Here is a 17,621-nt window from a genome sequence, read left to right as displayed (position 1 = left end):
GATTTTTGGTTCCAACCGCCGTGTCTTTGTGAGACGCAGAGTAGGTGAATGGATAATCTCCGCATGTGTGGTTTCCACCGTGAAGCATGGAGGAGGTATGATGGTGTGGGGGTGCTTTGTTGGTGACACTGTCTGTGATTTATTTAGAATTAAAGGCACACTTAACCAGCAGGGCTACCACAGCATTCTGCAGCGATACGCCATCCCATCTGGTTTGCGCTTAGTGAGACTTTCATTTGTTTTTCAACAGGACAATGACCTAACACACCTCCAGGCTGTGTAAGGGTTATTTGACCAAGAAGGAGATTGATGGAGTGCTGCATCAGATGACCTGGCCTCCGCAATCAGCCGACCTCAACCCAATTGAGATGGTTTGGGATGAGTTGGACCGCAGAGTGAAGGAAAAGCAGCCAACAAGTGCTCAGCATATGTGAGAACTCCTTCAAGACTGTTGGAAAAGCATTTCAGGTGAAGCTGGTTGAGAGAATGCCAAGAGTGTGCAAAGCTGTCATTAAGGCAAAGGGTGGCTACTTTGAAGAATCTCAAATATAAAATATATTTTGATTTGTTTAACACTTTTTTGGTTACTACATGATTCCATATGTGTTACTTCATAGATTTAATGTCTTCATTATTATTCTACAATGTAGAAAATAGTAAAAATAAAGAAAAACCTTTGAATAGGTGTGTCCATACTTTTGACTGGTACTGTAAATATATAATCAAATTGTTGAAAATCAGAGTTCCCCCCTAGCTGATCATTGTCTGCAGCCGGCACTGAACGTAGTGCAATGAAACGGGCAGGGAGAGTGAGCTCGTCTTTGGTGGTCGGCGAACCCTCAAACATCTAGCCCGTTAGTCCTGTGTGGCATCGACTGTGCCACAAAACCATGCCGAAGTGGTAAAGTCGATATCCATGTACACAGGGTTGCTACAGTTATTGTTATTTATGGTGGTAGTCATCATTCTTTTGTACATTTGATGAGGGGGGAGGATGTGCAAATCTTTTTACAATACATGTGAAAACTATTATTTAAAAAAATAAATATATATATATATGACACAAGTTGGACCAGCCCACCCCCCAGTAAATGTTGATTTGTCCCTAATAAGATGCCTCTAAGAAACTGTAATAACTTCCACATACCACTGGTCAGTCAGAAATGTGAATAGATGGGCAATGCCAGGCCAGTTGTCACTTAGGCCTAAATGGTTAAAAGAACACAGAGATGCTGCAGAGGTGCTATCCATGGTCCTGATCCTGATACACCACTGCTGCATCTTCAAGTGCTGAAGTTGTTTTCTGAGCAATGCTCACGGCCTCAGGTTATATAATTCAGCCGTGGTTATCCCATTTGGCATCACATCATTCATATTGCATTAGCTAAAAAGCCACACTAGCAGGGCTACACTCAGACCTGCTGAACATTTTTTTTTATCTCCAATTAAAAAGGAATTAAAGTAGCGCATCTTTGGACTCAAGAGAAGAGGAATAATTGACGTACTCTCTCTTCATCTAAGTGAATTATTGACTGTGTTTTTTCATTCGCTGCAAAAATGCACTCACAACGGAATTCATCTGATCTCTGGAGAAGCTGCAGATGAGTATGTTGGTAAAATCATGAGCACCAACAAAGGAGGGAAGAGGATGAAGGGAAGAGGGATAAAGAAAAGAGAAATATATCATTTTCCGATAGCATTCCAACCATATATCCAAAAGCACCATATTTCTGACCGCAGATTTCAGCTTGCACAAACCATGTGATAAGTGTTAGCCAATTTAAAATGAACCACCTTATTGACACAATTCTGCAATAAAGGGCTCTGGTATCTGATGCCCAGGCCCAATGACAAAAATGAATTCACAAACGGTTCACATAAAAAACAAATACTTTAAATTATTAAATCAATTAACGGTGCATTTGACAATGGGTCAATTACTTTAACCATCAATAAAAGGCACATTTATAAACAGTTATGGTTAAAATAATCTTTGATATGTTTCCCTATATTGGATCACTCCAATATATTGGTATACCCGTACCAGATTTAGTCGGTGCTAGAGGGACCTGGCCAGCCAGCGGCGAAGTCCCAGCGTGAGACCGAGACGCAGGGGCCGTCAATATGGAAGGGGGGTCCAGGTACAGTCCCCAGAAGAGGAGGCGACGCCCAGGACCATTGAACCAACCGCAGAGGGAGGTGCCACATTTACTCGTTAGTACCTAGCAAAGGTGCAAGAGGAAGCCCAGCTGGCACAGATATCAGCTAGGGGCACTCCTCTCAGTAGAGCCCAAGATGCAGCCACACCTCGTGTTGAATGTGCCACCACAGATCCCAGCACTGGCCTGCCAGCCAGGCGGTATGCTGTCGTAATTGTCTCCACGAGCCAGTGAGAGAGCCTCTGCTTTGATAGCCCAGCCCCCAGGACTCGCTCACCATAGCAGACAAAGAGCTTGTCTGTTGTTCTCACTGATGTGTCCACTCCACATAGGCAGGCAGTGCCCTCACAGGGCACAGCATGCCGGAGGGAGGCCCAGACTCCTTTGCCACTGCCGGGGGGTCGTAAGCAGACAGGATAAAATGGATGTTCACATGCTTGTCTGACAGAACCTTTGGGAGGAATGAAGGGTTGGGGCGGAGAGATATACGCCTCCCCTTGGGGTCCATCCGGTAGCACTCAGAACTTACTGAAAGAGCATGGAGGTCACCCACCCTCTTCATGGAAGTAATCGCTACCAACAAAGCCACCTTCATAGAGAGGTTTTGCCAAAGCTGCAAAGACCACATCCAGATCCCAGCTCGCCATTGAGCGGGTCCTAGAAGGGCGCAGGCAATGAACACCCTTCATAAACCTGGAGACCAAGGGATGGCGCCCCACTGGCTTGTCCATCCACCCTACATGGCAGGCAGATATAGCAGCCAAATACCCTCTCAGTATAGAGGATGCTAAGCCCTCATCCAAGCGAGACTGCAGGTATTGGAGGACATATTGCACGCCGCATGACTCAGGCACATCCTCAATGCCAGTGCACCAAGAGCAGGACAACCGCCAGCGCAACTGGTATGCTGCGATTTTGAGCCGGTCACCTTGCACTCTGCATGGTGTTCCTTACGCCCTCCTGTAGTCCTAACATGGACCATTGATGCCATTCAGTGGCCAAGCCCACAGACTGAGGCGGTGCGGTCTCGGATGCCACAGTGTTCCCCCGGCCTGAAACAGCAGGTCGGGTCTCAGGGGCAGTTGCCAAGGTGTCCCAGACAACAGGGACAGGAGAAGGCTGAACCAGGGTCATCTGGGCCAGTATGGGGCCACCAGTAGCAGAAGATACTTCGCCATCCTGGTCCTGTCCATCACAGCCTGGATCAGGGGAAAGGGGGGTGGAGTGCGTAAGCTCCAGCCCTGGCCAATCGTGAGCCAGAACATCCAAGCCCAGAGGCCCTGGTGGCTCCGACATGAAGAACCACATGGGGCAGTGTGCATTGCCCAGGGAGGCAAACAGGTTCATCTGCGCCCTCCCGAACTTGTCCCACAGGTGCTGCACCACCTAGGGATGTATGCTCCAGTCCCAAGATGGTGGGCCCTCCCTCGAGAGCATATCTGCTGCCACATTCAGGATGTCAGGTATGTGCGCTGCGCGTAGTGACGCTAGACGTCCCTGAGCCCAGAGTGACACCAATATATTGGAGTGATCCAATATAGTGAAACATAACAAAATGTTGTAGACAAGACAAAAACGTCAACACAACACAAGTTTTCCATGCAATTATGATTATTTTTGTATACTAAATGACTTAAATGTAATGTAAATGTAATACATGATTTCTGCTGGATGATTTAGCGTAGGTTATTTAGTTAGTTAGCTAGTTAACTGTAGCAAGCTAATGTTAGCTTCTCTTGCGGTTTTGTTAGGCCTACCAACTAGTTAGTTACCATCTGCAGAATAGACTTTCCATGCAATCTGTAGATTATTGGGGAATTAGCTAGCATGCTAGCTAGCTAGTTTTTGACCTTGATTAGCTAGCTACCTAAAGCTGGCAAATAGCTATGCAATGGTTGCTACATGCTAGTTAACTAGTTAGCTAACATTAGGTGGGCTCAACGGTCTTATCTTTCCAAAACCTTGTTCTCAGGATATCCGTATCCCAAGGATATTACGTAAGACATACCCAGCATGCTAGCCACTTGTGTCAACACGCTGTGAGTAACGTTAGTTCCTTTTCAATGTAGCTAAACACTGGTAAATGTATCAGTGTTAGCAAGCACTATTATTGCTAGCTGGATAACACAACAACTAACTAGGTAGCAGGCCAAGACTATAGAAATCATCATGATGATGTAATGATGGGTAATGTAAATTGTCATAGGTAGATTATTTTTCTCTACCCCAGATTCCAAGGTCTCAGACTCCAGGATGGGAAATTGCTTACAACAAAGAAACCGATGAAGACAGAAACAGAGGTGTCGATTTCCATTTTTACTTGTAATGTTAAAAAGGAAGAAAAAGACAATCCCATTTTTCTAAATTAGTTATCTACACTACTACTCACCACCACTAGAATAGTTATTTTTATGTGATTGAATTGGCCTATATATTTGTTTAATCTAATTAATCAAATTATTAATATAACAATACAAATCCTTTTTACATGTTGCTTTTTAAAGTTGACGAAAGGAGAAGCTCCTCTTTTGTTTTTAGGTATTTTCACTAGGTAATGAGTAGTAAGTAGTTATATAGAAATTGCTCATATGTAACTTTACAGTTACACTTAAACTTACACCCTGAGACAGGCTTGTGTCGAGGCACAGATCTGGGGAAGGGTACCAAAAAATGTCTGCATCATTGAAGGTCCCCAAGAACACAGTGGCATCCATCATTCTTAAATGGAAAAAGTTTGGAACCACTAACTCTTCCCAGAGCTGGCTGCCCGGTCTAAACTGAGCAATCGGGGGAGAAGGGCCTTGATCAGGGAGTTGACCAAGAACCCAATGGTCACTCTAACAGAGCTCCAGAGTTCTTCTGTGGAGAAGGGAGAACCTTCCAGAAAGACAACCATCTCTGCAGCACTCCACCACTCCTCGGTAAAGGGCACATGACAGCCCGCTTGGAGTTTGCCAAAAGGCATGTAAAGGACTGTTAGACAATGGAGAAACAAGATTTTCTGGTCTAACGAAATCAAGATTGAACTCTTTGGCCTTTCTGGCCAAGCATCACGTCTGGAGGAAACCTGGCACCATCCCTAAGGTGAATCATGGAGGTGGCAGCATCATGCTGTGGGTATGTTTTTCAGGGGCAGGGACTGGGAGACGAGTCAGGATTGAGGAAAAGATGAACGGAGCAAAGTCCTGTTCCAGAGCGCCCAGGAACTCAGACTGGGGAAAAGGTTCACCTTCCAACAGGACAACAACCCTAAGCACACAGCCAAGACAACACAGTAGTGGCTTTGGGTAAAGTCTCTTAATGTCCTTGAGTGGCCCAGCCAGAGCCCTGACATGAACCCGATCAAACAGTTGCCAAACCATGGCAGTGATGCAACCGGTCAGGATGCTATCGATTGTGCATCTGTGGAACCTTGTGAGGATACATGCCAAATCTTTTCAGTCTCTTGAGGGGGAACAGGTATTGTTGTGCCCTCTTCACAACTGAATTGGTGTGTTTGGACCATGTTAGTTTGTTGGTGATGTGGACGCCAAGGAACTTGAAGCTCTCAACCTGCTCCACTGCAGCCCATGTGCGTTAGAATGGGGGCGTGATCGGTCCTCCTTTTCCTGTAGTCCAGTCATCTCCTTTGTCTTGATCACGTTGAGGGAGAAGTTGTTCTTGACACCACACAGTCAGGTCTCTGATCTCCTCCCTATATGCTGTCTTGTCATTGTCGGTGATCAGGCCTACCGCTGTTGTGTCACAGTTGATAATATAGTATGTGTGTGTGCTGTGTTATATAGGTTAGGGATGGGCAACTTTGATGGGGGTGGGGGCCACAAAAAAACAGAACTCATCATGAGGGGCCACCGTAAAAAAAAAAAAAAGGTCCTCACAATGGGCCTTAGGATCTCGTCACGATATTTTTGTGCATTCAAATTGCCATCGATAAATGCAATTGTGTTCGTTGTCCGTAGCTTATGCCCGCCCATACCACAACCCCACCGCCACCATGGGGAACTCTGTTCACAACATTGGCGTCAGAAAACCGCTTGCCCCCATGACGACATACATGTGGGCTGCGGAATTGAGGCCAGTTGGACATACTACCAAATTCTCTAAAATTATGTTAGAGGCGGCTTATGGTAGAGAAATTAACATTACATCTTATGGCAAGAGCTCTAGTGAACAATCCTGCAGTCAGAATGCCAAATGCATGTTCCCTCAACTTGAGACATCAGTGGTATTGTGTTGTGTGACAAAACTGCACATTTTAGAGTGGCCTTTTATTGTCCCCAGCACAATTATCATGCTGTTTAATCAGCTTCTTGATATGCCACACCTGTCACGTGGATGGATTATCTTGGCAAAGGAGAAATGCTCACTAGTGATGTAAACAAATTGCACAAAATTACAGAGAAATAAGCTTTTTGTGCATCTGGAAAATGTCTGTGGTCTTTAATTTCTGCTCATGAAACATGGGTCCAACACTTTACATGTTGTGGTTATATTTTTGTTCCATGTACAAGTTTAGATAGCTGGCTCCTAGACTAATTGACCAATCTAAAACAAATGACCTGACATGGACTAATTGAGTGACTGCTGATGCACAATCAAATTTCGAAATTGCACCTTGTGTATTCTATTATTCTAACTCTATACAGTAAGTTGAGAACCCGAGTTGAACATCCCTGATATAGGCCTACTGTTACAACGGTATGCACAATATCCTGTTACCAGTAGATGTACGCTTGATCAATGACCTAGAGAGAGAGGCATAAGGATAAATGTAAAGAGAGAAGTGTTCCTACCTACCTACCTACCTACCTACCCACCCACCCACCCACCCACCCACCCACCCACCCACACACACATACATACATACATACATACATACATACATACATACATACATACATACATACATACATACATACATACATACATACATACATACATACATACATACATACATACATACATACATACATACATACATACATACATACATACATACATACATACATACAGGACCAAATAAACCTTATTTTACAAATTCACCAGCATCCAAGCAGCCTCCTTACAAACTCATGCCTTTCTCACAAGAGAGCGAAATGCATCTTGGTACAAGTGCGTAGGCGTTAATCAAGAGCCTGTTCCACCTCTAGCCGTCTTTATTCCCCACCCTAATAACGTTCCAGGAGTTATATCCATCGAGAGTGTCTTAAAATGGAGTCTCTCAACAGCAGTATCAAGGATTAAAGTCGGCCCCAGGAGACACCCGGAGAAGACTGATCAATAAAATGAGATTGCCTGTCGAGAATTTGCGGGCCAATAACCCAGGAAAAGCATTCCTAGACCTTAATCAACACACTAAACGCATTGTGTTCAGAAGACAAGCGAGATATTGTCATTGTTCAGGTGTTACATCAAGATAAAAAGTCGACAACTCTTCATCTTAGGTATCGCTAATAGGGTTCCCTTAGATCTCACACAATTGGCAACAGATGACTGATTCGGCATTAGAAGAACTTGGCTGCTGTGGCTCATATTTCTGATTTCAGAGAAAACATCTGGTTTGCTTCTTAAGCTGGCTGGTTTTACTGTCACCGCCCCACAAAATAATATTATCTGTGGACAGAGATAACAGAGATGTGGTTATATGTATACTACTCATTCATTATTTATTATTAATCTTATTTATTTGCATATTTTATTCCATATATAGTATATATATATATATATACATTTTATTTATTTATTTATTTTTAAAGTTATTTGTTTTGCTATTCCAATTTGGTAGATCAGCAATGATATTGATAGGGTATAATGGTATTTTGATATTTCCTAGGCAGCGAGATTGTGGGGGGAAAATAGACCTAGTTGTAGCCCCAATAAGCAATTTCATCTGAAGGTTGGATTTCATCACTTTTCTCCCTCAGATAGAGGAATAAGTGGAGACAGAGAGCACAAAAAGATTCCTGAAATAGATGAAAATTACAGGGGAAAAGAGACAAAGAGGGTGTATTAACTCTTAATAAACCCCCCCAGCCTTGGGCAAAACTAATATATCCATAATTCAATCAGCTATAAATAAATGATGCCTCTGTAGTTTAATACACCAACTGTCATCCCCTCAGTGACAACATTAGATTGAACAGAATGATATGTCTTGATAAAGGGAGATTCACTCAAAGTTGGATTTTAAGGGCAAATTCGGTTTTGTGGTTACTTTATTTCCAAGTCATCAACTGGCATGCAGTAGAATTTGGAGTAATGGAAAATGTTTGCTCCACCAAGTGGATGAAACCAGAACTGTGATGATAAACAAACAAACAAAACTAAAAACTAAATCCATTCAAATATAAAATGAACAATGATTTTTTATTACATGACATCTTGTTGTTGCATTGCTAAACCAATGGCATATACAAACATTTCTTTCTCCCTTTGAAGTAATGAATCCTTAAAAAACATGAAGAAAAAAATTTTTAGAATTGAGTCATTAAAAGTGCATACTAAAAACGTGTTTAAAAAAAAAAAAATTGACACTCATGCGCTTGTCCAAAATAAATAATGACTTGCATTTTTACCTTTTACTCTATTGAAGTCCCATTTTTACCTTTTACTCTATTGAAGTCCCATTTTTACCTTTTACTCTATTGAAGTCCCATTTTTACCTTTTACTCTATTGAAGTCCCATTTTTACCTTTTACTCTATTGAAGTCCCATTTTTACCTTTTATTCTATTGAAGTCCCATTCCACTTGAACATAATCATATGATTTGAAGCTTTTCTATTGTTTTCTGTCGTTTTCTGTTGTGCTGTATGTAGACCACCAAGACTTAGTGCTCCAGAGCAAAACAGCCTCCCTACTTAAAATCACCATTACCATTCTACTCTTCATTTGAAATTGGTGCAAGGGTGGGAAGGGGAAGATATCAGAATTTTCAACAGCTAATTGCGAGGTTGAAAAAAAAAAGATACGTCTTACAATACTTGAAATCTGCAGATATTCAATGTAATATAATCTATCAAATACATCAAAACATTAGGAACACTTGCTCTGTCAGTGATATAGACTGATCAGGTGAATGCTATGTTCCCTTATTGATGTCACCTGTTAAATCCACTTCAATCAGTGTAGATGAAGGGGAGGCGACAGGTTAAAGACGGATGTATTAGTGTTGAGACAATTGAGACATGGATTGTGTATGTGTGCCATTCAGAGGGTGAGGGGGCAAGACAAAAGATTGAAGTGCCTTTGAACGGAGTATGGTAGTAGGTGCCAGGCACAACAGTTTGAGTGTGTCAAGAACTGCAACTCTGCTAGGGTTTTCACTTTCCTGTGTGTATCAAGAATGGTCCCCCCCCCCCCCTCCAATGGACATTCCACCAACTTGACACAACTGTTGGAAGTATTGGAGTCAACATGGGCCGGCATCCCTGTGGAACGCTTTCAACACCTTGTAGAGTCCATCCCCCGACGAATTGAGGCTGTTCTGAGGGCAAAGGGAGGTGCAACTCAATATTAGGAAGGTGTTCCCAATGTTTTGTACACTCGGTGTGTATATGAGATTATAAGGGTACTCCTTGGAAAGGACGATTTTGAACAAGGCAACAGAAGGCAGTGTGGTTGCAAAGGGAATGCTGATAAAGGTCACCCCTGTATCACCCTTTACTGTATCGTCTCACTTTGAAAAACATCTGGGAGATTATAGCTACAGCCAGTATTTAGATAACAGGTTCATAAAGTATTCCACTGAAAATAATCTTGTATATTGTCTTTGGCTATTTGAATGAATGAATTATATAAACTAGTTGGGGATTCAGTCACTAAAACCATCTGAAAAGTACCTACTCTCAAACCATGACAAAGTGACATTTCACAATCATACCAGTTGTTTCCAAATGTATTTCTTATATTTAGTTATTCGATGTTTGGTTGCAGAGGTCTATGGGGTAGCGTGTCCCTTAAATGGTTTGGAATCAAACACGAGTCAAATGAATACAATACAGAAATCATTCATTCGCAAGTGAGTTGATTTACTTTAAGGTGAAGGAGCAATACCTACAATTCATTAAAAAAAAAGATTATACTCTGAAGAAAATGTGCAAATAAAGCATTGAATGATGCCTAAACATGCTCTCTGATGCAGGCATTTGGAAAAATATACAGTTAGAAATATATACACATCCAAAAGTAGCAGTATTACTTGTGTGGACATTAGCAAGTGTTGCTTGCATAGTTTAATGCATGCATAAGCAATTTCATGCAAAGATTGCTGTCATACATTTCATCACGGCGATCACTTTTCTGAATCTAAGTCAGTGCATTCTACGCGGGAAATATGCTTGGTAGCGCATAAGCCAAAAATGTGCACAGGCACAAGCTGTGATGACACAGAGAAAGACAGAAAAGGATAGGGCGGATCCAAACGCACCATATATGGTGATCTTAGAAAGACGTCCCCGTGTATTGACTTTAGCAATCTCTTTGATGGCCTTGAGTGTATCTTTTTTTCCACGTCGACCCTGTGTTCGTCTTAAGGAATGTTTCGAGATGTCTGGCAGTCTGAATGTGGTCCCCCTGTCAGGCCTTGACCACCCGCAGTGACAGTGGTCACCAGTCTGGGGCAGAGGTGAGTGGAGTTGTTAGGGCACTCTGGGGGGGGGGGGGGGGGGGGGGGTTATTATGTCACACTATGATGTCACTACTATTCCAAAATCAGTACAACCAGAGGGAGAGTGAAGAACCACAGTCCCAACATTCCAAAATCATTGATCGATGTCACCTTCCTTGTATATTTCTAATGGGTCCCTTTAATGCTATTGGCAGGTAAACACACACCTCTAGTCCTGGATACTTATAATGTCCTACATAGGCTAGCAAAATGTTGTTGCACAATCACTAATGTTAAATTGGGATTATGTTATCATACTGGGAGTTTAAGTAAAATGAAAACCAAGAGTTGTTAAACTGGGATTATTCATTATGTAAATCTGGAATTGGAGTTGCTCAAACTGGGATTATCAGTACTGGACAACTAATACCAGTGAATTTGGGATTACAAATGTACCTGCATTGACAGCACATAATATGAGATTTGACATGTGTTATTTCATAGTTTAGTTTTGACGTCTTCACTATTATTCTACAATGTAGAAAACAGTAAAAATAAAGGAAAATCCTAGAATGAGTTGGCGTCCAAACTTTTGACTGGTACTGTCCTATACTGACCTATACTGTTTCAAATGAGCTATTAACTGGGATTAGGATAGGTATTCGTGTTTGTTTCATGGCTCCATATATTTAGATGCTCTGCCTGGTGTGGAATGTCTTGAACTATTTGAAAGTGGACCCAGAAGTTTTCAAAGTACAAAGAAGTCAGAGATGTAAAACACTGCTCGTTAACTACATCTGGTGACTGAGTAGTATTCCATGTGTGATCTATTGTGTGAGTTACAGGGATTCTCATCCTGACACTGCTTAACAAACGCACTTGCTCGCTACACAAGTTTTTTCCGACGTCGGCCCAAGACGAACCTTGTCAAAGTACGCTAAAGAACCAGGTAAAAATGTCATTACATGTGCAGTTCATATAATAATCCATTTGATTAAAATCATTTTTCAAAAAAAAGAATTAACAATGCAATCCATACAAAGTGCTTTGTTTCAATCCATTACTATATAATAAAGTGGACAGGGACAGACTGTCATGTATGGCAGCTTGCAATCACCCGGGGCCAATGAAAAGCCAGAAGTGCTTTTCAAAAGTCGCTCCCAAAGAGGAGATGTAGTTCAATCTTTGAGACACCTTAGAGCTTCACTTCAGCGATTGTTTTGGGCCCCCAAAGATATCTCACTTTGACTTCTGGGTGATTCGTGAAGAATTGATGGGGATCTTTCGGGATGGCGGCAACCTCTTTTCAGGAGGTTTTTTCCCATTGGCAGAGGCTTTCTCCACTCCACCCGTCTCTGCTCCGGAAGACTTGGACTTGGCGGAGGACAGTATAGAGTGCTTGGCTGGGTTGGACGTCTTGGAGGATTCCTTTTCTTTGGCCGAGGGTGTGATCATCTGGGCCTCTGGGTTCCCCTGCTGGGCCCTCTTGGCTGTTCCATTCCCCGCCCCTTCTCCAGTCTCCTCCCCAGCCCCCTCTTCTGAGTTGCCTTTAGCCTCGCCTGTCCCTGCTTTGGCCGTCGTGGTTGGCTTTCCCCCGTCCGTGGACCTGCGTGTCTCTTTCTGCCTCAGGGCACTCTTGAAGAAGTTGAGTCCCTTTTCCTCCGTCTTGCTGTTCCTACCAGGTCCCCTGGGTGGCGCTGCTGAGGCCGCTGCCCCGCTCACACTGGACGATCGCAGGCTGGTCATGGAGGAGCTGCTGCTGGTGCTCCTCCCCCCGGCCCTGCTCTCCGCCCCTCGCCCCGCCCTACCTTCGCCCCGGCCAGCGGCACACATTTCTCCTCCCCGGGACACACCACTGGCCCTGGAGGAGGGACCACCGTGGTTCACCCCCCTCTCTGACACTGAGGTGGTCCGCGACGTCTCCCGACTGGCGCTTCTCTCGGCTGCTCTAGTTCTCGCTGATGCGGAGCTCCTCTCCACCGTCCCTCTAGGCGATGTCTTCCTCGGCGGGTGTGCCGAGGAACTCTGGGACCTGGGGGAGCCTCCCTTCCTTTGCTTTGCTGTTTCAGGGTGAAGTGTTTCTGGGGTCTGCAACGGCTCCCTTTTCGTGGGGGTGGCTGTTTTGGCTGAGGAGGTCTTGCTGGTTTTTTTGACTGCACCCTCGCTTTTTTCTTTGGGGTTGGACACTGTGGCCGCCACGCTCTTGGCTTGGGTTCGAGAAGGTGACGATGCGTGGGTCGCAGAGGAGGTGTGGGAGGGGGACGGGGAGGGGGTGGTCGGGTGCTTCTTGGGGCTCTTCTCGGTCTCAACAGTCTTTGCCGAGTTTCTCCTGGCCCCGGCATCCTCCTCTCCCCCTGCTCCTCGTTGTTTAGGCTCCTTAGCGATTGCTCCTTGACCCGGGCTGCCTGGCTCCATGGCCGTGGCCCCGTTACTGTTACCCCCTGCCGGGCTGGAGCTCCTCAGCTCAGCCTGGGGAATGGCCTTGGAGTGCACCTGCTCCAAGAGCCTTTTAGCCCCTGCATTACCATCCAGGACCAGGGGTGTCTTACCTCCAGCCCGTACCTCGGGTTTCGCCGAGCCGCTAAAGCAGGAGGTGGAGACCTTGTCATCAACCGCCTCGCCTATCCTCTCAAGGGTGGGCGAGGAGGAGTGGGACTCCAGGGAGAAGCGCGAGGGAGAGTTGGAGCGCAGATGGAGCTTGGTGGAGAGGGACCAGGAGGGCTTTGAGCCGTTCTCGCTGAGGGCCAGAGGGCTGGCCATGTTGGAGCGTGAGGAGAAGGTCTGTCTCTGGATACTCCGCACCGCCGGGCGGGTAGAGAAGCCTTCTCAACAGAAGGGGACAGAGATGTACAACTAAATCGTTGGTGTGGAGTGGAATAGACTGAGTGCATGTTCATCACCTCTTTTATCAGTGGGTTTCAAGCTAGTAAAGTCTGATATTATATAATTATATTACAGAATGATACAGATTGTTCAGCTTTGCAAAAACAACTGAAAGTAGGCTAATGTATAAATAAGGCTTGCAATGTCATCTTAACAATATATTTTGTATCAATTTTAGTTCCAAGTACTATCATTGTGCAAACATATTTGATATATTTCAGAAATACAAAATCTTGACAAATATGCATGAGAGGCTGTGTCTCACCATCGTCTTCGCTGCGTTCCCCAGTGAACTCGGCCGACTCCGAGAGGGAGGCCAGCGAAGTGCGTCTGGAGGAGCCAGATGAGGCCTGGCTAGGAGGACGACTCCCTATCAACCTGCTGATCCAGTGTTCACACAGAGACGAGCTGGTCGAACCTGGGACAAGTAAAGAAAGGACATATACTGTATGTATACAGTTGAAGTCGCAAATTTACATACACCTTAGTCAAATACATTTAAACTCAGTTTCACAATTCCTGACATTTAATCCTAATAACAATTCCCTGTCTTTGTCATGTTTTGTCTTAGATTGTCTTGTCATTTTGCTTTTCCCTCTGTTCATTTTCCCCCTGCTGGTCTTTTTAGGTTCGTTCCCCTTTTTCTCTCTCCCTTCCTCTCTCTCTTCTCTCTATCGTTCCGTTCCTGCTCCCAGCTGTTCCTATTCCCCTAATCAATCATTTAGTCTTCCCACACCTGTTCCTTATCTTTTCCCCTGATTAGAGTCCCTATTTCTTCCCTTGTTTTCCGTTCCTGTCCTGTCGGATCCTTGTCTATTGTTCACCGTGCTGTGTCTGTGTATCGCCCTGTCGTGTCGTGTTTCCCTCAGATGCTGCGTGGAGAGCAGGTGTCTGAGTCTGCTAGGTTCAAGTGCCTTCCCGAGGCAACCTGCAGTTCTTGATCGAGTCTCCAGTCTGTTCTCGTCATTACGAGTGGAATTATGTCTTATGTTTGTAGAATTACTTTACTGGATTAAAGACTCTGTTTTCGCCAAGTCGCTTTTGGGTCCTCATTCACCTGCATGACAGTCTTAGGTCAGTTAGGATCAGCACTTTATTTTAGGAATGTTAAATGTCAGAATAATATATAATAATAATATATGCCATTTAGCAGACGCTTTTATCCAAAGCGACTTACAGTCATGTGTGCATACATTCTACGTATGGGTGGTCCCGGGGATCGAACCCACTACCCTGGCGTTACAACCGCCATGCTCTACCAACTGAGCTACAGAAGGACCACAGAATAATAGTAGAGACAATTATTTATTTCAGCTTTTATTTCTTTCATCGCATTCCCAGTGGGTCAGAAGTTTACATACCAAATACTAATTGAGTGTAGCATTGCCTTTAAATTGTTTAACTTGGGTCAGACGTTTTGGGTAGCCTTCCACAAGCTTCCCACAATAAGTTGGGTGAATTTTGGCCCATTCTTCCTGACACAGCTGGTGTAACTGAGTCAGGTTTGTAGGCCTCCTTGCTCGCACATGATTTTTCAGTTCTGCCCACAAATTTTCTATAGGTTTGAGGTCAAGGCTTTGTGCTAGCCACTCCAATACCTTGACTTTGTTGTCCGTAAGCCATTTTGCCACAACTTTGGAAGTCTGCTTGCGGTCATTGTCCATTTGGAAGACCCATTTGCGACCAAGCTTTAACTTCCTGACTGATGTCTTGAGATGTTGCTTCAATATATCCACATAATTCTCCTGCCTCATGATGCCATCTATTTTGTGAAGTGCACCAGTCCCTCCTGCAGCAAAGCACCCCCACAACATGATGCTGCCACCCCCGTGCTTCACGGATGGGATGGTGTTCTTTGGCTTGCAAGCCTCCCCCTTTTTCCTCCGAACATAATCAGACCAGAGGACATTTCTCCAAAAAGTACGATCTTTGTCCCCATGTGCAGTTGCAAACCGTAGTCTGGCTTTTTTATGTTGGTTTTGGAGCAGTGGCTTCTTCCTTGCTGAGTGGACTTTCAGGTTATGTTGATATAGGGCTTGTTTTACTGTGGATATAGATACTTTTGTGCCGGTTTCCTCCAGCATCTTCACAAAGTCCTTTGCTGTTGTTCTGTGATTGATTTGCACTTTTCGCACCAAAGTACGTTCATCTCTAGGAGACAGAACGCGTTTCCTTCCTGAGTGGTATGACGGTATATACTTGCGTACTATTGTTTGTACAGATGAAGGTGGTACCTTCAGGCATTTGGAAATTGCTCCCAAGGATGAACCAGACTTGTGAAGGTCTACAATTGTTTTTCTGAGGTCTTGGTTTGATTCCTTTTGATTTTCCCATGATGTCAGCAAAGAGGCACTGAGTTTGAAGGTTGGCATTGAAATACATCCATAGGTACACCTCCAATTGACTTAAATAATGTCAATTAGCCTTTCAGAAGCTTCTAAAGCCATGACATAATTTTAAAGGCACAGTCAACTTAGTGTATGTAAACTTCTGACCCACTGGAATTGTGACACAGTGAATTATAAGTGAAATAATCTGTCTGTAAACAATTGTTGGAAAAAGTACTTGTGTCATGCACAAAGTAGATGTCCTAACCAACTTGCCAAAACTATAGTGTGTCAACAAGAAATTTGTGGAGTGTCTGAAAAACAGGTTTTAATGACTCCAACCTAAGTGTATGTAAACTACCAACTTCAACTGTATATATACATCATAAATGTATATATTAGACATACAGTATAAAAATATTTATATGTGCACATATGTCTATGATTTTAAATCACGTGTCTCAGTCGGGGAGGACATGACATCTACAGGGAGATTGGATGTGAGGCTGCGGTCATCCCCCTCTTCAAAGGGGGGGGACACTCTTGACCCAAACTGCTACAGACCTATATCTATCCTACCATGCCTTTCTAAGGTCTTCGAAAGCCAAGTCAACAAACAGATTACCGACCATTTCGAATCTCACCATACCTTCTCTGCTATGCAATCTGGTTTCAGAGCTGGTCATGGGTGCACCTCAGCCACGCTCAAGGTCCTAAACGATATCTTAACCGCCATCGATAAGAAACATTACTGTGCAGCCGTATTCATTGATCTGGCCAAGGCTTTCGATTCTGTCAACCACCACATCCTCATCGGCAGACTCGACAGCCTTGGTTTCTCAAATGATTGCCTCGCCTGGTTCACCAACTACTTCTCTGATAGAGTTCAGTGTGTCAAATCGGAGGGTCTGCTGTCCGGACCTCTGGCAGTCTCTATGGGGGTGCCACAGAGTTCAATTCTTGGACCGACTCTCTTCTCTGTATACATCAATGAGGTCGCTCTTGCTGCTGGTGAGTCCCTGATCCACCTCTACGCAGACGACACCATTCTGTATACTTCCGGCCCTTCTTTGGACACTGTGTTAACAACCCTCCAGGCAAGCTTCAATGCCATACAACTCTCCTTCCGTGGCCTCCAATTGCTCTTAAATACAAGTAAAACTAAATACATGCTCTTCAACCGATCGCTACCTGCACCTACCCGCCTGTCCAACATCACTACTCTGGACGGCTCTGACTTAGAATACGTGGACAACTACAAATACTTAGGTGTCTGGTTAGACTGTAAACTCTCCTTCCAGACCCATATCAAACATCTCCAATCCAAAGTTAAATCTAGAATTGGCTTCCTATTTCGCAACAAAGCATCCTTCACTCATGCTGCCAAACATACCCTTGTAAAACTGACCATCCTACCAATCCTAGACTTTGGCGATGTCATTTACAAAATAGCCTCCAATACCCTACTCAACAAATTGGATGCAGTCTATCACAGTGCAATCCGTTTTGTCACCAAAGCCCCATATACTACCCACCATTGCGAGCTGTACGCTCTCATTGGCTGGCCCTCGCTTCATACTCGTCGCCAAACCCACTGGCTCCATGTCATCTACAAGACCCTGCTAGGTAAAGTCCCCCCTTATCTC

The 17,621-nt window shown here is 44.2% G+C and overlaps 1 protein-coding gene and 1 long non-coding RNA gene across 2 annotated transcripts in view; both read right to left on the bottom strand.

Annotated features, from left to right (window-relative positions):
• Nucleotides 1-8,506: 8,506 nt before the first annotated feature.
• Nucleotides 8,507-9,445, bottom strand: LOC124047614. The gene is made up of 2 exons (XR_006841117.1): nt 8,793-9,445; nt 8,507-8,734 (listed from the first exon to the last, which is right to left on the bottom strand). It is a non-coding gene; the product is annotated as an uncharacterized LOC124047614 (long non-coding RNA).
• Nucleotides 9,446-9,613: 168 nt separating this feature from the next.
• LOC124048385 (ubiquitin carboxyl-terminal hydrolase 31-like) overlaps nt 9,614-17,621 on the bottom strand; it is a 29,915-nt gene continuing 21,907 nt past the window's right edge. Inside the window, exons 15-16 of the mRNA XM_046369112.1 lie at nt 13,914-14,066; nt 9,614-13,587 (exon numbers count right to left, since the gene is read on the bottom strand). Of these exons, the coding sequence (XP_046225068.1) occupies nt 12,005-13,587; nt 13,914-14,066 (1,736 nt within the window). The 3' untranslated portion in view covers nt 9,614-12,004. The remainder of the gene's footprint in view (nt 13,588-13,913; nt 14,067-17,621) is intronic.

This window comes from Oncorhynchus gorbuscha, linkage group LG11 (assembly GCF_021184085.1).
Source record: "Oncorhynchus gorbuscha isolate QuinsamMale2020 ecotype Even-year linkage group LG11, OgorEven_v1.0, whole genome shotgun sequence".
Taxonomy (NCBI): Eukaryota; Metazoa; Chordata; class Actinopteri; order Salmoniformes; family Salmonidae; genus Oncorhynchus; species Oncorhynchus gorbuscha.
Note: the sequence above shows the minus strand (reverse complement) of the source record. Positions and strands in the feature narration are given on the sequence as shown.